Source organism: Bos indicus x Bos taurus, chromosome 2 (genome assembly GCF_003369695.1).
Source record: "Bos indicus x Bos taurus breed Angus x Brahman F1 hybrid chromosome 2, Bos_hybrid_MaternalHap_v2.0, whole genome shotgun sequence".
Classification (NCBI taxonomy): Eukaryota; Metazoa; Chordata; class Mammalia; order Artiodactyla; family Bovidae; genus Bos; species Bos indicus x Bos taurus.
In genome coordinates this window covers 118,469,650-118,496,268 of record NC_040077.1, presented here as the reverse complement: position 1 = coordinate 118,496,268, position 26,619 = coordinate 118,469,650, and the positions used below count along the sequence as shown (strand labels likewise).

General features: G+C 42.4%; 1 protein-coding gene across 1 annotated transcript in view; it reads right to left on the bottom strand.

The window, feature by feature from the left end:
* CAB39 (calcium binding protein 39) overlaps window positions 1-26,619 on the bottom strand; it is a 102,395-nt gene that overhangs the window by 19,061 nt on the left and 56,715 nt on the right. Inside the window, exons 3-5 of the mRNA XM_027515970.1 lie at window positions 13,234-13,398; window positions 9,284-9,402; window positions 3,022-3,190 (exon numbers count right to left, since the gene is read on the bottom strand). Coding sequence (XP_027371771.1) covers window positions 3,022-3,190; window positions 9,284-9,402; window positions 13,234-13,398 — 453 coding nt within the window. The remainder of the gene's footprint in view (window positions 1-3,021; window positions 3,191-9,283; window positions 9,403-13,233; window positions 13,399-26,619) is intronic.

The window sequence follows — 26,619 nt, the reverse complement described above, 5'->3', positions numbered from 1 at the left end:
ATATATAAAGGAATAATTCTAATAGCTACTGTTCTCTGTGCATAGACTATGTGAGGACATAATAACCTGAACATACTCATATTGTCACCTACATTCTGACAGATGGAAAGACAGGTTAAATCAGTCTCAGAGCAGAGAACTGAATCCAGGCAGCCATGCCCTTCGCCCCCTGATCTACACGTGTCCATGAGATTAGTACGACTGAACTTACTCTTAGTGAATCCATGCTGGCTGTGGGTACACAGTTTCCTTTCCAAAATGCTCAGAAATCATCTCTTTAGCAGTAATATTTTCTAGAACCTTACACAGGTATAATATCAAGCTCCAAGCTCCACCAGCCTCTCTGGGGAGTCTACCTTCTTTTACTCTGGAAAATGGGAAATATATTTGTTGACCTTCTGATACCCCTCCCTGTCTTCTTCATTCCTCTTAAAAAAAAAAAAAAAATCACGAACAAATATTTGACCACTGATTTACTGTCTCAGTATCCCATTCATTCAAGCTCTGAACCATAGACATATTTCAAGCAGGTAGTTTTAATTTCCCTTTAAGACCCAGCAGCTGTACCTCCTCGTCCAGGGTTACGGATAAGCTGCATTTATTTGAAAGGTTTTGTGTGTGGAGTGCATTTTCTGGGAAGGTAGCTCTGGTCATTCTCAAAGGAGAGCATGAACCAAGGATCTATTTTTTCCATTATAAAACATGTCCTCTGCCAAGAGGCCACCAGCAAACGGGAAGAGGAGCAACCTCCTTCCCTTATCAGCACCTCTGGCGTGGAGGTCAGACCAGCCCTGCCTTGACCACACTTCTTAAAGAAGGTTCGGGAGGGAGCTTCAGTCTGTTTGACAGGCCTGTGCCTCTCCTGAAACACTCTTAATTCTGGGCCCTACTTCCTTTTGCCTCTTGGCGGGCTCTCCCCCTTCTATCGGGAGTAGCTGAGACACAGGAGCCAAACCCATTCCTCACTGCTCTAGCACCCTCTCCTCTAGAGCTCATCCTTAGAATCCTACCAGGTTTTTAAAGTTTCCCTTCTTCAGGTAGAGAACACCTGCCTGACTCTGCTCAGTCTCTCCATCTCTGGCGACCAGGACCCAGGAGGGTGCTGAGACGGAATCACCAGCAAGGCCAATCAGACCGTCAGAGACTGGGACTCACGTTTCTGGCAGAGTTAGCGTGCCTCTCACCTCAGCTGTGCCGTCTGTGCTAGGGGCATGTCCCTCATACCCTCTTGGTCAGGCGGTCCCGCTGAACTCTCCCCAGCCCGCTGCTGCTCCTCTCCTCTGCCCTGGTCCTCCTCCTCCCAGGGTCCTGTGCTCAGGCTTCCAGCTTGCTTCCGACCCAGGAGCATCCCTTCCTGACACCTGGTGCTGCTACACCTCCCTCGTAACAGGTCTGCTGCTTCTGAAGGGGAGCCCCTTTCCACCAGTACGTCCCAATCACGAGTGCAGTGATACCTAAGATGCCATGTTTGTCACTCCCGCTATAATCTCAACGTCATTTCGTTTTGCTTTGTACATTGTGTGTGTGCTCAGTCGCTCAACTGTGTCCGACTTTTTGCAACCCCATGGACTGCAGCCTGCCAGGCTCCTCTGTCCATGGGATTTTACAGGTAAGAATACTGGAGTGCCCTTTCTTTCTCCAGGGGATCTTCCCGACCCAGGGATCGAACAGGCGTCTCCTGCATTGGCAGGTGGATTGTTTACCAGTAAACCAACTGGGAAACCCTTGCTTTGTACATTAACATATAAATAACTGAGGTTGTACCTAAGGTTTCTGACATCTTGAATAATCCCTAGGCACCTTTCACATAATTATTACCTTATTCTCATTCAATGTGAAATCCCAGGCTTCCAGGCTTTCGCCCTATTTTAAGGGTGTTCATTCTACTGAAGGAACACATTTTATTCAAAGACCAAGGCATGTGCTCATCGTCTAAATGGGTCTTTACACATAAAACTGAACCTTTACAATAATAGTGGCCATTTCTCACTGTAACAGTGTTTATGGTTTGCAAGCACAGTAGTGTATGTTAGATTATTAAATTCTGAATATATTGAAATTGCACTTCTAAACACTCACTTATGAGGTCAGACATTTTATATAAGGGAATGTTAACATAACACAGAGGATGAGATAGTTAGATGACATCACTGACTCAATGGACATGAGTCTGCGCAAACCCGGGAGATAGAGAAGGGTGGGAAGCCTGGTGTGCTGCACTTCATCGGGTCACAAAGAGCTGGACACGACTTAGCGACTGAACAACAACAACAACAGCATATAAAGGCTTGCTCTCACTGTAAAAAGCACTAATAAACATTACTGCTTTATTCACATACCTTAAACGGCACAGAACCTTGCAATTCAAAACAAAATGTGCATGCTGTACACTGATGCCATATCATGTGTCTTTAATTTATACAAACACACAACAGAGGAGTAAGGCAGGCAGGGGGGGAGGGACACTGCTGGTGATTCCGCAACCCCTGCACCCTGGGTTTAGTAAACAGCTCTGGCCTGAGCATGAGACGGGAGAGAGCAGCTCATTGTGCCCTTGGGCCTGTTCACAACAGGGTGATCTGTCCCGAAGGTGGTTCTACTATTTAAAGATATGTGTATTCCAAACTGATACGGCCCTGAACGGAAGCCAACTACTCTGTCTGCTGCTTTACCAAGGAAACTGCTGCACTATGTTCCCACACAGGAGACAAATCTGATTTTCACATACACTGTACATCTACATACTGTGTTTGATGGGGAATTTAACAGAAAAGTGTACCTTTGACCATACAGGACTTATGCCTTTTAGACAGACTTGAGAGTCTTAACTTTTCCAACCTATTAGAGCTGTGACTCTACTGCACACACCTGAGTCACAAACACACGTGTAAAATACGTGTTCTGTCTTCCCACTAGAGGGCAGCCGTGTGTAGCTTTGGACGGTACAGAACGTTTAGGAAAGAACAGCACACCTGTTAATCTCACTTGTACATATATTTAGAATTCTACAGTTTTTGTTACCTTGAATGTGGCAAATGCATCTGAAGCTATGTCAAATGTTGACATTTCGACATATCTGAAGAAATCATAAAACTGTTCCGACCACAAAATGATTTTTGCAAGTGGTTCATGTCTGATGCATTCTCTTAACATTATTCCACAATTTAGGGCTATTTCTGGAGATTCATACCTGCAAAAAGAAAAGACAAATATGACTGCTTTCCCCCCATCACTGTTCTTTTCAAACTCCCAAAAGTTCCAGTTTTTAGAACAGGAAGTTTCAGACATGTTCTAACTAAGTGGCAGAGAAGCTTACAAGGTGCATCTCTCTCAGCAGAGTACGTGCTCAGAGGGGTGAGTCTGGCGGGCACACATGCGTCAGTGGCTGGTGACCGCTTCAACGTCAAGAAAAGCGACAGCCTTGCCAGTGAGTATGTGGAAACAGCTCATTCCTCCAGTTAAAAGACCTGAAGGGAGGTGTTCAGGGTCACACCTCCAAAGAGGTGCTCTCACCTGAGGTGCTCTCAACACTTCAGAAAAACCAAAACTTTCAGAAAAACCAAACACTGAATCGAAAAACAATAGAAATGTTAAGTTTCCTAAATTCACAGTATCTAAATGGGTCTATCAAATTATATAGCATTTACACTTCATTGTTTCAATTTAATACTCAAAATAGTACTTTCAAGACTGTTGGCAACACATAAACGCTGGAGCCGAAAGCCTGGTCTTGGGGATATCACCAAGCACCTTGTCGTGGGGCCTGAGGGCTCTCAAGTGGACACAGGGGTAGATGGAGCTCCACACAGACTTCTACTCCATCTCAAGGTCGCTCGCCTCTTCCTTCCCCATGATCAGAAAGAGAACCTCGTTCTCCTCTCAACACGGCAGCCTTCTCCATTCTGATGTGCACCAAACCTCTAGGACTGGACTCTGTCTGCCATCTGCTCACACACGTCACCTCGTCACTCCACTTCCTCTCACACTTGCACACTCAGGCTGAATCTCCTTCCCCACTCACAGCCGCCTTTAGCTTCCTGCCACTGAATCCAAAGACCTCGTGGCTAAAAAAAATGATCTTCTAACACAAATTCTGCTTTTAATTTCTGGACAATGCAGACCTCTGCATCTCTTTCTTTACAAAATGAAAGCAAGACCCCCAGTTCTCCTTTCTACCTCCTCTGTTCTTATTTCTTTCCTGGCTGAAGTCTTTCTTCCATTGCTGTGACCCCTAAGACCTCACAGTTCCCACCATGGCTCCTAAACTGCCCCAGCCCAGATCCATCCTGAACTGTAGTGAAGTATTTTCTGTTGCTTTTGGACAATTCCATAAACTTGATGTGTCTAATACAGCATCACTATTTTGCTTCAGATATCCGGGTCTAAAACAGGTCTTACAGAACTTTCTTTGATAACAGATATGTTCTCTATCTTTGCCGCTACTGAGCACTTGACATTTGGCTACTATGACTGAGGGACTGAATTTTAAATGTCATTTAAATTTAAAATAAATAATTACATGCTGTTAGTAAGAACGGTATTGAACAGTGCAGATCTGAACATTGCCCTCTTTGTCTACTCCCAGTCTTCCCATCTTCAGCGTCATCACTCCTTTCTAATGCTCCTCTGCAATATTTCAGTTTTATTTTCTTGTATCCAGTGCTGCATGAAATCATGCCTGGTCGCCTGAGTGCCGCTAAGCAGTATCTTTGTTCAAACTGTGTCTTAACAAATCTATCCGACACACTAGTGTATCAGTGAAAGTGAAGTGGCTCCGTTGTGTCTGACTCTTAGCGACCCCAAGGACTGCAGCCTGCCAGGCTCCAAGTGCATCAGTAGCCTTTTCCAATTCAGGAGCTTGAAATGATTCTTCCTGCTAATTAAGCGACTCACATCTGGGCTTCCCCACATCACAGCAACACCTCTGGTGCACCACCACCTCCACTATGCTGTAAAACCTTCCGATGCCCTCCCTACTGTTGCTGGTCACTGTGTTCATGCCTGCCCCTGTTCTTACTCTCTTTTTTCTGCCCATGCAAATCTGAAACGATCCGGAACCTCAATCCTAAGTCCATCTCTGTTATCAAGCCTTGCCTTATTGACTAACCCCACATTTCACCCCTCGATACCCTCTGGGAGTGCTGTCTGGTAGGACACCCTCAACACCACCAAAACCACATTCCTTTGTGTCGCTGGTGGCACGGCAGCTAGAACGGTGACAGGCTCTGAGGTGACTAAAACGTCTGCTCACAAAATGGCCGACCACACAGCTTCCTCCCTGCTGCTCTGAACCAGGCAGGAGACTGGAAAGACACGGGTAAGACAATTTGGTACAACAAGTCGGGCAGGTTTTGATGGCAGTTTGTCAAGCTGGCCTTAAATGATTAAACCATAAACCACTGAGTACAAGGCAAACAGTTACGCTGTACAACCTGTTAGCACTAGGCAGGAGAGCGCATTAACATTTAAATCGCCAGTGAAAAAACGACTGCCTCCAAATGCAGGCCGACACAAGTAACACGGTGTTTTCCAAAGGCACACTGACACCGGCAGCGTCACTTCTCAAAGTATTCTAACAATTCTACAAGTATTCTAACATCAGAATACTTGTAGCCTGAGTGGATAATCACACTGTGTTGAAACAGTCTGAACTAATTAATAAACAAGTGCAGAAAAATTTGTTTCTTCTTTTTTTTTCCTTTTTGGCTGTGCTGCATGGTTTTCATTAGTTCCCTGACCAGGGACTGAACATGGGCCTCAGCAGAAAGAGCTGAGTTCTAACCACTGGAACTTCAGGGAATTTCTGGGAAAAAAAAAAAAACAAACAGAAAAATCACAGGGCCCTGGAAGAAATGCCTGTTTCTAGGTCTGAGGAAGAAACCCATACAAAATGAGCACTGCATGTCTTGTGCCAGACAGCAAGGAAGCTATCAAAGACTAAGGGGGTCTTGCCAAGAGGACACAGGAGCCAGTTTGAAGGAGTGCCCAAGACGGGGCAATCTGGACATAAAAACATGGTCATAATGACTGAAAGGGTTTGAGACATATTAAACATATTTTAAAATATGATTAAAACTTCAGGTTTAAAAAAAAAAAACTTCAGCTTTGATGCTTAAATGCATCATGATGCTTAAAACAATAACATACTCATTGCTCACTTAAGAAAGTGGCTAGGGCATCAACTGATTATACTAAATGATAATGTAGAAAAAAGTCAAGCATGTATTCTGTCTTTCCTACAGAAGTCATGAAACACTTGATACACGGAGAAGGAAAAAGAGAATTAGTAAATCACCATTTTGAACCTAGACAACAAAGTACATCATGAGAAACACTGGGCTGGAGGGAGCACAAGCTGGAATCAAGATTGCCAGGAGAAACGTCAGTGACTTCAGTAATTCAGATGACACCGCCTTTATGGCAGAAAGTGAAGAAGAACTAAAGAGCCTCTTGATGAAAGTGAAAATGGAGAGTGAAAAAGTTGGCTTAAAGCGCAACATTCAGAAAACTAAGATCATGGCATCTGGTCCCATCATTTCATGGCAAATAGATGGGGAAACAGTGGAAAACAGTGGCTGACTTTATTTTGGGGGGCTCCAAAATCGTTGCAGATGGTGATTGCAGCCATGAAGTTAAAAGACACTTACTCCTTGGAAGGAAAGTTACAACCAACCTAGACAACCCATTAAAAAGCAGAGACATTACTTTGTCAACAAAGGTCCATCTAGTCAAGGCTATGGTTTTTCCAGTGGTCATGTATGGATGTGAGAGTTGGACTACAAAGAAAGAAAGCTGAGTACCGAAGAATTGATGCTTTTGAACTGTGGTGTTGGAGAAGACTCTTGAGAGTCCTTTGGACTGCAAGGAGATCCAACCAGTCCACCCTAAAGGAGATCAGTTCTGGGTGTTCATTGGAAGGACTGATGTTGAAGCTGAAACTCCAATACTTTGGCCACCTGATTGACTCACTTGCAAAGACCCTGATGCTGGGAAAGATTGAGGGCAGGAGGAGAAGGGGACGACAGAAGATGAGATGGTTGGATGGCATCACCGACTCAATGAACATGAGTTTGGGTAAACTCGGGGAGTTGGTGATAGACAGGGAGGCCCGGCGTGCTGCAATTCATGGGGTCGCAAAGAGTCGGACATGACTGAGCAACTGAACTGAACTGAATGATCCTAAATGGATAGTAAAACCATTAGGTACCGGACATGACTGAGCAACTGAACTGAACTGAATGATCCTAAATGGATAGTAAAACCATTAGGTACAGGGTTGATGGACAATTTTATAATGGACAGGCTGACATCATCTGCATCCACTGATCAATCTAACATCCCAGAAGAAAGACAACCAGCACCGCCCAACAGAAGCACACAGTCCCATCCGTGAAGAATCCTGTTCCCACGCCCTCAACTGAGGCTGAATCTAACCAAATACAAAAGAACAGAGGATAGAGGAACGTGGTTATGTGTGAAACCACAGCATGAAATACCAAACATGAGAGTTTTCTACAAAACAAATGGCCCAGTTGCTTCAACAAATAACAGTATTAAAAGAAGAGGGTAGGAACTATTACAGATTAAAAGTGATTAAGAGTCATATCAACCAAATTCAGTTTGTGGACTATGCTTGAAGACTGATTCAAACAACCTGAAAAACGACATTTTTGGTAGAAATCAAGGAAATCTGAACACTTACTGGGTATTATTTTATGCTTAGGTTTTTAAGTGATATTATGATTATGATATGGAAGTGATGTTGTACATCCACGAGGAGGAGAAACAGGAGGTAAGAAATAAATGAAACAGGAATGTTAATAATTTGTTAAATATCAACAAGATGTTAATAACTGCTGAAACTTGGTCATGGCTAGGAAAGGGCTTGCTGTATTATCCCCAGTTTTATGTATATTTTCCACAATAAAAACTAAAAGGGGTGGTGGAGTGGGGTCTCACCAGTGGCTTCTCCATGCTGCTTCTCCTCACCTCCCTAAGCTGAGGTTTCTGCTCTGGCCAGCTCAGTTGAGAGCTTTAAACCTTTTTTTAAATAGTGCCTCAAAAGTTTTACATGACATTCAGCAATGTTCCTCTCATACCCCTGGGCTACTTGACAGTAAACACAGGCAGAGCTAACTAATTCACAGATTTTAATAATCACTGCTTTCTATGAAAAAAGGAATAATTGGCTTTAAAAATACACAAAGGCATCCGGAAGCTGCTCCAAGAACACCAAAATTTCAGACTACTCACTACATGTTCATACAGGCAGCTGTGGATTGATACAACAAAATACTGGATGCCAAAAATTCCATACAGCAACATCTCAAGAAGCAACATGGACAGTTATAACTAGAAAGAAGGAAATGGAATGCTGGCCTCCAACACAGGCACTGACGCATGCTCTGTCTAAACAAGTCTGAACTTGGGGCAAGTGTTAAACCACAGAGATATGAATCAGAGTGAGGCAAGCTATAAGGCTGAGGTAGGACAGCAAGCTGATTCACGCCAACAGTCATGCCAAGAAAACGCTTGCCCACCAATTTAACAGAACCCTGCCAATGCACACGTACCCAGAGGTGGCAAACAACCCTGGTGTGAAACAACAGGAGGCTACCTTGCCAATCAGTGATGAGGGAGAAGAGCTTTTTCTTTAATGTTTTAATTTTAAGGCTTTTTTGGTTTTTTATTTTTGGAAACTGATGTCTATCCAAAGATAAATGACTACTCAGTCCAGCAGTAATGCCAGGAAGATGCATTGTGGATTACCAAACTAAGTGGGTTAGTGGGTGGACACACACAGGTGAAAAGCAAAGGGAAGTACGTCATAAACATGTACTCTGTTGTTGCTGACTGAACAAGGCTAAGTGCTACAGCATCCATGCTCCATTAATTGGGCAGCCTTTACTGCCATACAGGGTGCGTGTATGTCCAAAGAAGAAGTCTTTAGGTATATGACTTATTTAGCTGATATTTCATACAATTAAGGTTTTTACATCTTACAGAACAGAAACAAGACCACAGAGGACTTATTTTTTTCTTGAGGTTTGAGATTTTAAGGCTCATAATTCACTAACTTTAAAATCCCCTGGGCATCTTCAAATTGTTTAGCTCACAGGTTGAATTTTAAGGGGGGAAACATAATCAAGAACTACCAGAAAAGGAGTTGATGGAACTACAGAGAAAATGCTTTCCCACATTCACCATCCTGCTTTTGCCCACAATCATCTTTCCTTTTTTATTTTTAAAGTAAAAAATATCAATTTTATTACATTATACATACCCTTTCAACAACATGAACAAAATATTCTGCTGGGTGCAGATGTATTCAACAGTAGGAGTTCTTGTACCAATTTGTCTTCTGAGAATATTGTTGAAAATTTGAGCCACGTCTTTCTTGCCCTATTAGGGAGACAAAAATAGCAAAATGCCTGACTAAATACCCAATGCCCATCCACGGTCCCAGATAAACTCAAATCAAGGTACTGATTAAATACCCAATGCCCATCCATGCTCCCAGATAAACTTAAATCGAGGTACTGACTAAACACCCAATGCCTGTCCACACTCTCAGATAAGCTCAAATCAAGGTACTGACTAAACACCCAATGCCCATCCACACTCTCAGATAAACTAAAATCAAGGTACTGACTAAATACCCAATGCCCATCCATGCTCCCAGATAAACTAAAATCGAGGTACTGACTAAACACCCAATGCCCATCCACACTCTCAGATAAGATCAAATCAAGGTACTGACTAAATACCCAATGCCCATCCACACTCCCAGATAAATTCAAATCAAGGTACTGACTAAACACCCAATGCCCATCCACATTCCCAGATAAGCTCAAATCAACATACCAATTAAATATCCAATGCCCACCCACCCTCCCAAATAAACTCAAATCATGGGTCTGCGTATTTATAATTATGACTGAGTATCTGACTTTAAACATTCATAGACATTGAATTTTATTTTTTCCTTTATAATTCCAAGTTCTAGTAGTGAAATATTTTTGACATGAATAATGTGCTGACAAAGTGAAATCTCAACTACACATAATTTCAGTGATTTCTAATTCTCAGAATGATGCTGACTCAGGTATGAAAAACAAAACCTTGCTATATGCTTACATTGTTCAGGGATCTGATTCCCATCCAAAGGGAGCAAGCAGCTTCAAATAGGATGCTCGTATTGTAAACAATACATGCAGCTTCCTTTTAACAGTGATGGAAGGAGGAGAAATTGTATTCTGCTATTATAATAAAAATGAAAGAATTCTGTAAGAAGTTGAGCTTTAATGGCATGGAGACATATCCTTCTATTTTTTTTTGTGGGGGGGGCAGCACAGCTTGTGGCTTGCAGGATCTTACCTCCCTGATCAGGGATTGAACCTGGGCCCTTCGTAGTGGAAGTGCAGAGTCCTAACTACTGAACCACCAGGGAATTCCCCATCTCCTCCTATTAAACAAGGTCTACTTGGGAAAAATTTTATATAGATTAACAGTTAAGGTACTAAGTATCACATGACTCAATAGTTGAGAGATTAGAATTCCACCACTGTACTTTGCTAAACAAAATAGGTGGTTGTTAACTTCATATAGTGAAACTGTCTTGATCAGAAAGCTGCACAAGGAAGTAACAAATGAAGAAGTGTTTCAGAATGGCCATTTATACAAGGCTGACAAGTCTGCAGGGGAGTGAAGGAAACATTAAAGCTTTCCAGCAACCGAGATCACCCTGGGGCCTGTGCTAGGTTAGGGGTAGTAACAGCAATCTCAAAAACCAGTCTCAAGGGCACACATTTCTTTTAAATTTATGTCTCTAAAGTCCCAAATGAATATTAAGATCTGGGTCCAGGCTGGGGAATAGGATGGGCAGACAAAGGAGGAGGAACTGGATGGTCCCAATGCATCCCCACCTTTGCAGTGGAAATAAAAATCGTTGCTGGAATTTGACATTCTATGAAAAATATATGAAATCAACTACACAAATGAAACTCTCATAGTTCTGTTCTTTTTTTTAGTAAAGAGTTTTTTGATGTGGTCCATTAAAAAAACTCTGGGTTTGTTATATTATTGCTTCTGTTTTATGTTTTGGTTTTTTGGCTGCCAGGCATGTGAGAGATCTTAGCTCCCTAACCAGGGATTGAACCCACAGTCCCTGAATTGGAAGGCAAAGCCTTAACCACTGAACCACCAGGGAAGTTCTTCTGTTCTAAAAGATAGAAATAAATTTTGTTCTCTTTTAATTATCTACTGATAGTACATTCAAGTAACCTATGAACCACACTTTCTTCAACCTTCTCCAAAACTGAATGTGGGCTATATGTGCACGCTAAGTCACTTCAGTAGTGTCTGACTCTTTGCAATCCTATGGACTGTAGCCCACCAGGCTCCTCTGTCCTCGGGATTCTCCAGGCAAGAATACTGGAGTAGGTTGCCATGCCCTCCTCCAGGGGATCTTTCTGACACAGGGATTAAACCCATGCCTCTATGTCTCTTGCGTTGGCAGACAGCGTCTTTACCACTAGTGCCACCTGGGAAGCCTGAACCTGGCTATAGATGTTTGTCATTTTCTCCCCTGGTTTTCCAAGTACCTAAACAGACAAAGGTCCGTCTGGTCAAAGCTATGGTTTTTCCAGTAGTCATGTATGGATGTGAGAATTGGACTATAAAGAAAGCTGAGCGCCGAAGAACTGATGCTTTTGAACTGTGGTGTTGGAGAAGACTCTTGAGAGTCCCTTGAGTTGCAAGGAGATCCAACCAGTCCATCCTAAAGGAAATCAATCCTGAATATTCACTGGAAGGACTGATGCTGAGCCTGAAACCTCAATACTTTGGCCACCTGATTCGAAGAACTGACTCATTTGAAAAGACCCTGATGCTAGGAAAAATTGAAGGCGGGAAGAGAAGGGGACGACAGAGGATGAAATGGTTGGATGGCATCACCAACTCAATGGACATGAGTATGAGTAAATTCCGGGAGTTGGTGATGGACAGGGAGGCCTGGTGTCCTGCAGTCCACAGGGTCACAAAGAGTTGGACATGACTGAGCGACTGAACTGAACTGGCACAGATTTATCACCCTCAGGATGATAAATATTGGGGTTTAAACAAAGCACATCCATAACAGAGCATCAAAGAGGGGGACTGCTCATGACCATGCCAGAGCCCTTCATTATATGCTTCTCAGACTAGTTTACTCAAGACTGTTATCAAGGGCCATTCTTCTCACTAATAAATACACTAAATATCTAGCATGGCGTGATTTGGCTGTATAAACCTGGCCAACAATAACAAGTGCTGACCAGGAAATATAAACGAGTGCAGCAGGCCTGCAGTAGAAAAGCAAGCTGCGCCGTCCGGGGCATACCCAAGTATGGATGCCCATGCATGTCCAGGCTGAGGGGCCATCCAGGGCTACAGGCCCCATGCTGCCAGATTTTTCAAGGGAAGCCAGAAATTCCAAATTGTGTATAAAATCTCCTGCTGTTTTAATGGTATCCTAATTTAAATATTTAAAAGCAGTGCCATGCAAACAAAACATACATAATCTCTACTGCAATGAGTTTTCAGCAAGTTAAAGAAACAAATAAACAAAAAAACTAGATGTTCTCTAAGATCTTATCCAGGGACTCCCACGTGGCCTAGTGATGAAGAACCCGCCTGCCAATGCAGGAGATGTTTAAGAGACCCAGATTCAATCCCTGTAGAAGATCCCTGGAGGAGGGCACAGCAATCCATTCCAGTATTCTTGCCTAGAGAACCCCATGGACAGAGGAGCCTGGCGGGGCACGGTCCACAGGGTAGCAGATTCAGACACAATTGAAGCGACTTAGCGTGCACACAAGAGCTTATCTACCTCAAAAATTCTAACATTCTATGGTCTTCTTTAGATTATTTACTCTTTGAGAGCCAAGGACCAGTGAATTATGTAAAACAGCATCTATTTAATAAATATACCTGAATTAAAGGGTATAACAAATACCTAAAAAACTTCATATACGATGTCGTCAAAGAAGGGGGAAAGACATGGCCTAAGTCTGTGATACGCTTAAGTTCCTGACCTAGCACCGCTAATTAGGCAGGCAGCCCAGGCATGCTTACTGGTCAGTACCCTGGAGCCAAGAGCCCAACAAGAATCTTAAAACATTTCAGAAGAGAGAGCATAGGAAAAGGACTATGAAGAAGTTAGTGTTTTGGAAAAATAAAAAACTTATTTCTTACCTCAAAGTCAATGAGCTGCAAATCAGCTACCAGGGTGCTGAGGAGCCCACTGTTATACAGTTCTTGGGCGAGCTGTGCCACTGCCTCTGTCTGCGGCTCCTTCTCGTTTGTGCCATACAGAATTTCCTTCATGGCAACCAGATTCTTGGAAACTTCTTCTGTAGCCTGATTTTGGGGGAAGAAGAGAAGAACAACTCATTTTAATAAACATAAATAACACACCTACATTTGCTCAATACCTTCTCTACATATTACATACCCACAGAAGGGACACAAAGGTGGGCAGGCCCCGTCCCTGCCCTCGGCGGTAAAACACTGCACAGGTGGGGACTGATGTGTGTGCTCAACAGGGAAGGCCAGCAGCTGCCCAACCTGTACACCCCAACTGAAAACAGGCTGTTAGAGTAGAAAGAGAACAGGGAGAATGGGTTCAGTTCTGCTCAAATGGGAGGGAAACCACATGGAAGAGCCAGCTGAGCTGCCCCTGAGAATGGAGACACCCTGACAAGCAAGGACCAGCTGGGGAGAAGCAGACTGAGGGGGAATGGCATGAACTGGGGGTGAGGGACAGGCAGAGAACAGTTGTGGAGGGAGTGGTTGAAGAGACGAAGCCGAAAGAAGCTCTGAATGCAAAGCTAAAATGTCAGCAATATATTACAAGTTGCTAAAAAGCTTCTACTTTGGCCAAGATCAAAACAAGGGTCAGATTTACCTATCCCCCTGAAAAAGATAAAAAAATGGGAGAAAATCTATCACATAATTAGTTTTAAACACTGAACTTCGGGCAGCACAGGACAGCGATCCCTGAGAGAAGGGAAACAAATGAAGTGAGCCTCATGACTGCCCTAGCTCATTGCCAGACCACAACACAGGGAGGACAAGCTCCACGTGAGGAGACAGAGCTGGGAATCTGTGGGGAGCCTTGGTCCTTTTTCAGGGCAAAGACAAGAGAGGAGAGCTCCACTGCAGAGTGTTAGAGACCTGCAGAAGGCTTGCCTGCTTCTCCAGCTGAGCGCTGGTGAACACATGCATGTGAGGAAAGTACCCAAGGCCAGGGAACAGAGCCATGGAGCTCACGCAAGGCTCCCATCAACGTGATGGAAAAACCTCATGTTCACAGGCATCAAGCAGAGCTCTCCAAGGGTTTTGTCTCTGCAGTTATAAAAAACTAGCCAGGGACTAAACTCTGCTCTCCAACAAAACTTAAAAGCCAGCCTGCAAAGAATCCAAAATGGAAAATACAACCAATAATGGGGACAACAACCAGTCAATAGTAACAGCTCTGCAAAGTGACCCAGATGGTAGAAATTAAACAAGGACATTAAAAGTTACCAGAACTACAGACAGCATGTTCAGGAAAAAAATGAGCATGTTAAGTAAAGATATAGAAGGCATTAGGGAAAAAAAAAGACCAAAATCAAACACTTAAAAACTACAATTTCTGAAATAAAAATTACACTAGATGGGATTAATAGCAGATTACACAGTGAGGAAGAAATGGTTAGTAAATACGAAGACAGAGCAATAAAAGCTATCCACAATGAAACATAAAGAGAGGGAGGAAAAAAGCACATCAGTGAGCTACAGGATGACTGCAGGCAGTCTAATACTGGGTTGGCCAAAAGTTTGTTCAGATTTTTCTGTGAGAAGTTTCAGGAACACCCAATGAACTTTTTGGCCTACCCAATACATGTGTAGCTATAGTCCCCAGGGGAGGGGGAGGGTCAGACAAAACGTGAACACACAATGGCTGAAAAATTTTCCCAATTTGACGAAAACTATAATCCCATGGAGCCAAGAAGTTAAAAAAAAAAAAAATCCTAAGCACAAGAAACAGAGAAAACAATCAAACTGCTTAAATTCAGTGAAGAAAAAAATCTTAAAAGCAACCAGAGGGGAAAAAACATTACGGACAAAGAATCAAAAACTGACAACAGACTTGACAAAAATGATGCAAGTCAAAAGAGAGCGGAGGAACGTCATTAAAGTTACTAAACTGTCACTGCAGAATTCTATACCTAGTAAAAATATTATCCAAAAGTGAAGGGGAAATGAGTTTTTAAGACACGGAAAAGCTGGCAGATTTTGTCACCAGCAGTCCTGCATTACAGGAAATATTGGAGACTCAAGATGAGAATCTGTGTATACAGAAAAGAATGAAGAGCACTGGAAATAGAGATATGGATAGATTTAAAGATTTTTCCATTATTAAAAAAGTCTTTAAAAGATAACTTAAAAAATTATACTTAAAGTATCATTTGTTTAAAGTATAAACAACTGTATTCTGGGTTTATGACATATGTAAGGGCCTTCCCTGGTGGCTCAGACAGTAAAGAATCTCGCTGTAATGCAGGGGACCTGGGTCCGATCCCTGGGTCAGGAAGTTCCCCTAAAAAAGGGAATAGCTACCCACTCTAGTATTCTTGCCTGGAGAATTCCAGGGACAGAGGAGTCTGGTGGGCTACAGTCCATGGGGTCACAAACAGTTGGACATGACTGAGCGACTAACACAACACCACAATTGTATTCTGGGGTTATGACATAAATATAGAACAAGAATATGTGGTAATGGCAGCTCAAAGAGGTACACGAAGCAGTATAGTGCTTCTTGAAGACAAACCACAAGTGATAAAAGCATACACTCTCAGTCCTAAAAAAGACACCCAAAAAACACACACAGTGAGGAAAACCAAAACTGTCAAAGCTAATAAGCCAACAAAGTAGAATATTCAAGTTATGTGGAAAACCATAAAGGCTATAAAAAGCTAAATAAACAAATATTTATGACCAGAAATATATTTTAGGGAGATTACTTAGCACAGATTCAGAGGGCATCAGCACTTCATAGTACTTAAAGAATCATCTGTGTCCATGGTGCTCCCTTTTACAACCTTCTAATCTTACCAAATGATCACACTGCTTCACCTTAAGTATTTCCAGCATCTAGAAATGCAGTAATAGTAGACTTTAGACAGAAAACTGTTTGAAAATTTTATAGTTGAGACAAACACTGCCTTACTATAGCATCTGCTGGTCCTGGGTCTGCAAGGCAGATACGGTAGTACCCAAACTTCTCTTCCACATGAAGACTACTCACTGAGAACAGCTTGCCTGTCTCTCCTAAATAGAAAATCTCCAGAAAAACCTCCTCTCAACTTCTTTAACTATCCTTCTCAGAAAGGCAGGACTGATGCTCCAAATCCATCCTGATGGATGGTGACACCAGGCCACCACTTCCCTGCAAATGTGGCAAATGTACTGTAGCTCAGGGCTCCTTTAAGGATTTTTGCAATTACTCATTCCAAGCTGGTTCTTTGAATAACACTGCAATGATAGCTTTAACTCTTCTCACTATTTAATTTCATTAACAGCCCATCAGTCAACACTGTGTTCCAGACTGTGAAGGACATCCAAAATGTCAGCTATTGCTCTCATATTTGTACCACTTGAAAATCTGACAGGTAGGCGTGCCTCCCACGGCCTTATCATTAACCAAAATGCTGAAATGGAAGTAACTGAATGGAGACTAACAGTATGCCTTTGAATCGTCACGCTCCTTTCAGTAATGATCTACTAATCATCTCTGGGCTTCCCTGGTGGCTCAGCTGGTAAAAGAATCTGCCTGCAATGCAGGAGACCCAGGTTCGATCCTGGGTCGGGAAGATCCTCTAGCGAAGGAAATGGCAGCCCACTCCAATACTCTTGCCTGGAAAATCCCATGGACAGAGGAGCCTGGTAGGCTACAGTCCATGGGGTCGCCAGGAGTCAGACACGACTGAGCAAACAAACAAACAAGAAGTAGAGCTTAGCCTTCTCTGCTTCTCTGACTAGATCAAAGTTTTGAGGCTCTTAATAACCCTTCATATGTCTCAGTTTATACTTTGCTTTGAAACCATGATATGATTTTAAATCTGAATTCAGACTGTACTCTCTGCTTTCCAATAGCAAAAATGAAGTATTCACTAAGGTGGGGGAAGGGGGAGTGAATAGTTAAAGGTATGGGGTTTCTTTTTGAGGTAATGAAATTTCTAAAATTGACTGTGGTTGTTTGCGGTTGCATATCACCTGTGAATAAACTAAGAACTACTGAACTGTATACTTTAGATGGGTGAACTGTGTGATGTGCAAGTTATATCTGAACAAAGCTGTTTTTAAAAAACAGAAGAGAGAAGCAAGGTAACATGCTTCTATGATGAAACACCCTTGGATTCACACATAAAGCCCGCTTCTTCCCTTTCAGCAGACGACACTGTCACCTAATCACAAAGGGAGGAAAACACCATCCAATTCTCTCCTCTGCTAACCATTATACTCATCTACCTATACTAACCTTCCTGGCTTCTGAATTCCACTCACCTCCTCCCTTCTCAGGATCTCCTCCATCCTGTCTGTTATCTTATCGGCTCATATAGTCAACCCCCCTCTTACTTGATTCTCCCAAACTCAACTTTAAATATGATCTAGATTCCCATTAACAAAATTAAAGAAGCTCTCCTTTGATCCCATAAGCCCCCGCCCCTCCGGCTACTGCCCACCCATAATTAAATCTCTCAAAACATCTTGTGTCTGTTACAGTCCACATCTCTTTCTCTCTTTCCTATTCACTCTTCGGGCCAATCCCATGTGGCTTCTATAGTTAGTACTTCACAGGTTTTAGACAGCCACCAAGGACCTGCCTGCCATTAAATACAATTTTTAGTCTTCATTACATGTGAGCTCTTGGCAGCATTTGAAGCTGTTGATTACACCCTTCTTTTAAAACTGCTTCTCCCTGTACTCTGTGACTTACCAACACCCTCTTTTTTTGTCTTCCTGGTTGCTCTTTCTGTCTCCTTTTTGGCTCATCCTTCTTGAGTGGGTCATTTAAATACTGGGACTATCTCCAAGCAGAGTACAAGGTCTTCTTCTCATTCTATCATCTCTTCAAAAGTGACCTCATCCACACCCACAACTTTAATTAACACCTAAATGCAATGCCTCAGATTCTTATCTCTAATTTTGTTCTCTTCCTAGTGTATTAAGCAGTTTATTCACAGTGTCTACTACTTGAAGTGTCTCTACTTGGATGTCTCAAAGTACCTCAGATCTAACGTGTCTAGAGCAGAACTCACGGTCTTGCCCCAAAGCCTGGTGTTCTTCCCTTGTTCCCTATTTCAGGGAATGATATACCACTAATGATATTCTTATAACATGCGAGAAATTTAAGATTCATCCTTGACTCTTCCCTCTTCAGCACCCTGCCTCAACATCTCATTTATCACAAAATCTCTAAAATCCATCCATTTAGACCCCACATCACCATTCAATTGGAGTCCCCATAACTCCTGTCTGGACTACTAAGCAGCCTACTGACTTGAATTCCCTACAGTCTGTTCTCCACATCACAACCAGGACGATCTTTTCACAACACAAAATGATGACAATTTCTGACTAAATCTTAAAATGCTTAAATCTTTGTGCTTAAAATACTTCAATTACCTATTGCTCTTAGAGTGCAGAAAATTCCCTTTTGACGTGGCCCATAAAACCCTGTATGGTGGATGTGTCCCCTCTGACCTGACCCTGCGCTGCAATTCCTCCCCACTATCCACACACCAAAGCGCTGGTCACACTGGGCCCCTTTCGGGCCCCTGTGCACGTGGCTTCCTGAGCCCACAATGTTCTCTGTGCCCACATGGTGCCCCACCTGCTGGCCAACTCCCACTCCCTTCACGGCTTGGCTCTGGTCAGCGCCTCAGAGAAGTCTTTCTGAGGCAACTCCGTCCTCCTGCCTCTTCTTCAGAGTCTCTCACAGCTACAAGCAACCCTGCTCTCCCCTGTGATTTTCAGCTCACGTCCGCTTCCTCCTGCCCCATCAGAAGCCCCATGCTTGCAGAGGCTCTGTACATACCTGACTGAACATGAGTGCACGTGATTGCTGGATATAAAATGCAGATGGACACTGGATGTAGGGAAACGTGCTGTTCTTACACCATAAAAATCAAGGAATTCCTCTTAAAAAGAAGTGCAGATACAGGGACCTGAAGGAAGGACACTTTGCAGCATCTCACCAAGAAAAGTGAAGGGAACCTACCCGGCAGAGTGACAGTGGTGAGCAAGGAACCCAGCTCCCTGTTTCCTCCAAGTAGTCTGGGAGAATACATACCAGAGTGAGCACCGCCTACCTAGGGGGAAGGTAACAATACTCTCACTGTGCACCTGCTGTATTTCAGATATGTTTGAATGGTTTACAATTCACATTTTAATTTTTAAAGAGCAAAATAACAAAGGGAATGAGAGAAATAGATCAAAGTATTCACTATACTTCTAACAACTGTCTTATTTTTGCTTCTCTCTTTTTCACTCCTCCCCACATGATACCCCTCCCTAAATTTTTAAGATTTCTAACAAATAACTAAGTATATAGCTCGACATATGTAAACAGGTCTACCAATCACACCTTGAAAAACTGCCAAATAAAAAGCTGAAGACTAGAATAGGGCTTAACAGATAAAAGGTTGACTCAAACTACTCCGAAGTAGAGAATGGCACTGGGAATAAGACACTTCCAAACCTGAGTACTTCCATGGTTAGTCACCACCCACATAGGATAATCAGCAGCATGATATAAAAGAAAAACTAAAAATCATCAACTTTTAAAGTTTTATTTTTTTGGCCTCGCTCCCAACCAGCAATCAAATCTGTGCCCTCAGCAGTGAAAGCATTGAGTCCTGACCACTGGACCATCAGGGAATTCCCTAAAATTCATCAACTTTATTGTTTATTAACAGGCCTGATATATAAGAATAATCAAGTTCATATCTCAATTGATGACTTTTAATTTTATGCATATTTCAACCATTTGTGTAATTTCTGTTCCCCATTATATAAATTACAAGTTGATTTTTTAAAAAAAGCTTAAAAAAGAAATAAAAATGACCATATATTAAACTAAACATGATCTGAAAAGCTTATGTAGTGTTTCACCAGAAAAGGCGATGCAGCAAGAATTTACTGAATGAAGATGCCATGTACAGAATAAATAAACTTAGCTGTTCTCATTTAGATTTCACATGGTTCCCTTCATCAGCGTTCACATTAGGGACCCTGCCCAGTGCCCACTGTCTGGCCAGCCTGCATTCTGTCCACATGTTCTCTGCCTCTGACCACATCCACCTTATCTGCCACCTCCCAGCTTGTCCCCTCACACCTACTCAGTAAGCTATTCACACTTACAGCTCCTCACAACTGTACCCTCGTCAAGCTGCTGAGATCACCATGACACCTCATCTCCTGGGCTCCTTACTGGTCATGTTATACCTGTCCTGCTAAGCCTGCAAGTTTCAGGGCTGCCCGTGCTCACAGTTCCAGTTCTCTTCCCTAAACAACATCAGATGTTCTTTACTGAAAACTTTCTCTGCTTCAGCCGCAGGGTAGAGAAGGTGATGGAATCTGTGTACACCTGGTTCAAGAAAATTCATGTTGTTCAACTACCTTCACTCAGCCAGAAACATTCCTTCAAACTGGATGGATTTCCCGACCGGCCACTCCCAGCAACAAATATTCCAAAACTGTTCCACTTTCCTCCAGAGACCTTAGCTCTCTTTCTCTGGTCCATATCTGAACAGCTAGCTTCACTTCCCCCATACCAAGACAAGACTTGAAAACATCTTTGACTTCCTCAATCCACCCTGATTTATTTCTGCCATTCTTTGTCTCAACCCTGGAGATACACCAAAATCACTTGGGGGACTTTTAAACAAAGATGCTCACTTCCCTAAGAGACTTACTAGTAACAAAAACATTCTTTTTACATGGAGATGCCCTTTAACCATGTGCTCACCTGTGAACAGCACTGAGACTACTGACCTCGTGTGCCTCCTGAAAGGACACACTGGAAAGCGCACATCACTTCTGTTTTTTTCTTGCCAAAAAAGGCATCACCTACGTTGACTCATGAGGAATATCAGCCAAACCCAAATTAAGCGACAGTCTACAAAATAACTGGCCAGTGTTTTTCAAAAGTGCCAAGGTCATAAAAGTCAAAGACTGAGAAACTGTTCCTGATTAATGGAGACTAAGGAGATGTTACAGCTAAATGCAACTGTGTGATCCTGAATGGGATCCTGGCCCAGAAAAAAACACATTAGCAGGACAACAGTGGAAATGTGAAAAAGGCCTGTGGATTAGTTAGTAGTAGCAGTATAGCATATCAATGTTCGATTCCTGATTAGATCACTGTACTGCGGCTACATAAAATGTTAACATTTGGGGAAGGGTACTCTTTTCTTATGATGTCAGATCCCCAGCAAAGGTCCTCCCAGTTCTCCTCTACTCTTGCCCTCTTGCCCTGGAGGCTGTCTCTGCTCCAGTGGCCTGGATGCCCACACTCCTCCTCTCCCCTCCAGAGCCCGTCCTGGCTCCCGCCATTCTCCTCCTGCTGCAGCAGTTGCCACCTTGAATGCTCTAGCCTCTCCTCCACACCTCTCATTTCCCTAACACTCAAGGGCTTCAGAAACGGCATGCTTACCCTCCTCCCTCCACTGTGAATGAGACAGTGACTAACACACAGTCTAACTTCCATGATGTTGTTAACACTGAACTAACCGGCTGGGACATTTTGTCAGTAAAATGTGGTGTTTTGAGACACAGATGCCAGTGGCCAGTGAGCCTCAGAGTATTAATATGCTTCATGGGTATAGACTACTAACAGTGGCCAACTGCTTTATAAATACCTGGTCATGAAGAAAAACATGTGAGAGAACTGCCCTCTACCCCTACGCCCGTGATAAGCCCACTCACTTGACTGGAAAATGTGGATTGTGCCTCACTCACTCGCAGCTGACTTGTCTTGCAGCTTCAGGGAAGTGGTTTACCCTGTGTGATTCTACTAAGTGGCCATATAGTGGGAGTTCGGGGACACCTCTGTTGACCAGAGTCACAGAGGAGAAGTTCTAAGGCTTGGCAGAGCTTCTCAGAGGCAAGGCCTGGGTAGGGTGGGTTGGGGGCAGGCATATTAATCTCATGCCATGAAGCCTCATTGACTTCCACAAATAACCAGTTGGAGACAACTTTATTTCTAATCAGTATCTTAAAAATTATTTTTACATCAAACAATGTAAGGTACAGGATCTACTTAAGTAGCAACCAATACTCTAAAGTTCATACCAACTATTCACCTCACTAGTGACAATATCTGGAGAAGGAAATGGCAACCCACTCCAGTATTCTTGCCTGGAGAATCCCAGGGATGGAGGAGCCTGGTGGGCTGCGGTCTATGGGGTCGCGGAGAGTCGGACACGACTGAAGCGACTTGGCAGTGACAATATCAGAACTATACTTCTTTACCTACCAGGGTGAGGAGACAAGTAAATACTTCAAATTTTTAAGGGTTGTGCCCATAATAACTCCCCCAATTAGAACTAAGGCTGTGAGACTTTCCTGCTGCCTGCTTTCTCATCAAAAATACAAAGAGGTAGGAAAAAAGCAACTAGAAAGCCTAACATCAGTGGCCTAGTTCAAGACTTCCAAAACTTCAGGGGTCACATTAACTCTCTTCCCCTGAACCCCATGTTCCCACACTACCCAGGCCTGTACCATTTTACCACCATCAGTGGCAACCACTCAGACACAAAGCTGTGATGCAAGAAACATTTTCACACCAGAGGCATTCCTCACTCTCCCACTAGGGCTTGCAGACCACATCCCTGCAGTGCTCACAGTCCTTATCACCCACACCTCTTCTGGTCCCAACAAAGCCCAACTACTCAGAAGACTCCAAAGTGGCCTCATGGTAGGAGGTGAAAGGTGACAAGGTGTCTACTCACAGATGGAGGTACAGGGTTTATCTGGTGGAGTACAAGACTGGGTATGCTCTCCCCTTTGCCCCAAGTTTTAACGGATAAAAGTTAAGCCTAACATACTAATTCACAGCACACTTAAGCAGAGCAAGAGTAAAATGCTGAAGTACAGATATATCTAATTCAGAAACTAAAAGACAAGAAGATATTCTTGACAAATAGATATCTTAAAGAAGATATACTACTTTATAATATAAGCTAATATAATAATATTAGCTTAAAATGATAAACTGCAAAGAACTGACTCATTTGAAAAGACTGTGATGCTGGGAAAGATTGAAGGCAGGAGGAGAAGGGGATAACAGAGGATGAGATGGTTGGATGGCATCACTGACTCAATGGACATGAGTTCGAGTAAACTCTGGGAGTTGGTGATGGACAGGGCCTGGCGTGCTGCAGTCTATGGGGTCGCAAAGAGTCAGACACGACTGAGTAACTGGACTGAATTGAAAATGATAAAATATTTTCCCCCACCTATCAGAAGCAAAGACTTCTGGAAGATACATTGGTAGTGGAAAAATAAATTGGTACAACTTTATTGGACGGCCATTTAGTAAAATATAACAAAAAACCCAAAAAATTTTAAAAGGTGCAATCCCTCTGAGTCACCCATTATACATCTAAGGAATTTACCCTGGGGAAACAGATAATTACACAGAAATATAAGTACTAGCAGGGTCATTTACTGCAGTGAAAGATCAGAAGTAAAAGTTACCTCTGGGAATTCCCTGGAGGCCAGGGGTTAGGATTCTGTACTTCCCTGCAGGGCACATGAGTTCTATCAGGGAACTTAGATCCCACGTGTGCTGCAAGACTGCAAGATGCAGCAAAAAAAAAAAAAAAACAAACCTGAATGGAACTAGTTAAATAATGATATACCCATAAAAATGGAAGATTATGACAAGCTTTGAAAACAATTAAGTAGATCTATACTGACATGCAAAGATTTAAAATTAACAAACAAACCAGGACCTAAAATAACATGACCTCGGGTTGAGTAACTTACCTGCCCCAGAAACAGAGAGAGACTGAGAATATGAATGAGAATCCGAGAGGCTGTCCCACTACATTAACAGTAGTCACTGCATGCAGGAGTGGACTGGGGATGAGCTTTAGTTTTTCTTTTATGCTCTGCTGAACTTCCTTAATTTTTGGAATGAACACATACTAGCACACACATATGTACCCAAACACCCACACTCCCACATTACCTACAGAGTGCTTACAAAAAGGCAAAGAGGGAGAGGTTGCAAATTTCAGCCTCATCTCTCCTCATCAAATGATTTCAAATGAACAGAACTTTGGCAGATACTGAAGTAAAGAGAAAGAATCTGATGCTCTAAGGTTTTGACCCAGAAAGCCAACATTTCTTAAGCTAGGCGATCAGGAAGAGAGACCAGTTCTGGAACAGAGAAGATGAATTCTGAGTTGAATATGTTAAGTTTGAAGGGATGCCTCAATATGGAATCACAGTATCTTAAATGTTGAAAGAGATATCAGAGGTCATCAAACCCGTGGTTTTTAAATGTTTTGGGGGCACTGATAACATACTTCCTAATCCTTATGCCATCACTTCTCAAATTAAAGATCTTGTATAGAGACCCAACAGACAAATAAGGATAGGGTGAAACTGAAAAAGTCGATGAAGGTAGAAAGGGCACCGAAACCATGGCTAACTTGCTTTTTCAGAGCACCCTTTGCATGTTTGCAGAACATTTAAGTTTACAAGCAAAACAAAAATATTAATATTACTCAGCCATAAAAAAAAGAATGAAATGATGCCATCTGCAGCAACATGGATGGGCCTACAGATGATCACATTAAGTAAAGTAAGTCAGACAAAGAAAGACAAATACATGATATCACTTCAATGGGGAACAGGAAAAAAATAATATAAATGAACTTATTTACAAAATAGAAATAGACTCACAGACATAGAAGTCAAACTTATGGTTACCGAATGGGAAAGGAGTGGGGAGGGATAAATTAGTAGGAGTTGGGATGAACATACATACACCACTATATATAAAATGAACAACAAGGACCTACTGTATATCACAGGTAGCTATATTTAAGATCTTGTAATAACCTATAAAGGAAAAGAATCTGAAAAAATATATATGAATACACACACACACACATATACTAACTGAATCACTTTGCTATACACCTGAAACTAACATAACATTGTAAAGTAACTATACTTCAATTTTTTAATGGTTAAATAAAAACCTTAAAAAAAAGCAAAACAAACATACTTTTCCTGCACCTCATCCCTACCTCCAATTTCTAACTAAAATAAGCACCTTGTTATAATCTACCTCATCAAAAAGCATCTTATCAAGTTTCTTTCGATAAGGATGCAGCTGTCTTTCTGTGGGTCACATGGTCTTTGTCACAACTGTTCAACTCTGCCATTGCAGCAGGAAAGCAGCCATAGTCAATGTATCAACGAATGGGTATGCTGAGTTCCAATAAAACTTTATTTACAAAACCAGTACTCGGCTAACCTGGGACATAGTTTAATGACTCATGCTCTGAAAATATCTGGTGGGTAGAAGGATAGGCCAAAGGATATATGAATCTATAGTTAATTACATTGTTGTCGTCATTCAGTGGCTCAGTTGTGTCCAATTCTTTGCAACTCCATGGACCTCGACATACCAGGCTTCCCTTGTCCTTCACTATGTCCCCAAGTTTGCTCAAACTCATGTCCATTGAGTCGGTGATGCCATCCAACCATCTCATTCTCTGTCACCCCCTTCTGGATACCCATCAAATCCTTTCAATTCTCCCTCAGAAATTTAGTCTCACATCTTACCTCTCCTCTTTACTCTTAAGACTTCCTTGTCATCAGAGTCCTCATACCAAGTTGATCTTCTGCCATTAAGTCCAGCAGTTCAACACTTCAAATCTCATCCCATCTATGACTGTGAAACATTACTAGTGGAATGTAGTGGGAAAGAGGCTGCTGGTTTCTTATAAAATTAAACCTGCTCTTACTGTACAAGCCAAGAACTATACTCTTGGCCATCTACTCTAGAGGAAAGAAAATTTATGTTCACACAAAATATGTTTATGAAAATATTCACAGTAGCTTTATTTGTGATAGCCCCAGCTGGAAACATTCTACTTAAACATTCACCCTATGTACACACTATGGTATATTCATGGAATGAAATACCACTCAGCAATCAAAAGGAATTAGTGATACTAATAACCACTTGCACAGATCTCTTGGGAAATTAAGCTGGGTGGGGAGAAAAAAAGCCAGTCTCAAAAGGTTACATACTATATGATTCTATTTATAAGGCATTCTTGAAGTAACAAAATTACAGGTTCCAAGAACAGATCAGTGATTGCCAGCAGCGGTTATGGATAGGGGAGAGGAGATGGCTATAAAGGAACAGCAAGAGGGGGCCTGTGGTGATGGAGAAGTTCTGTATCTTGGTTGTGGTAGTGGTCAGACATGTGATGAAACTGCAGAGACACATACACTCAAAAACTGTAAAACTGGGAAAAGGTGAATGAAGCCTGCGGACTGTAC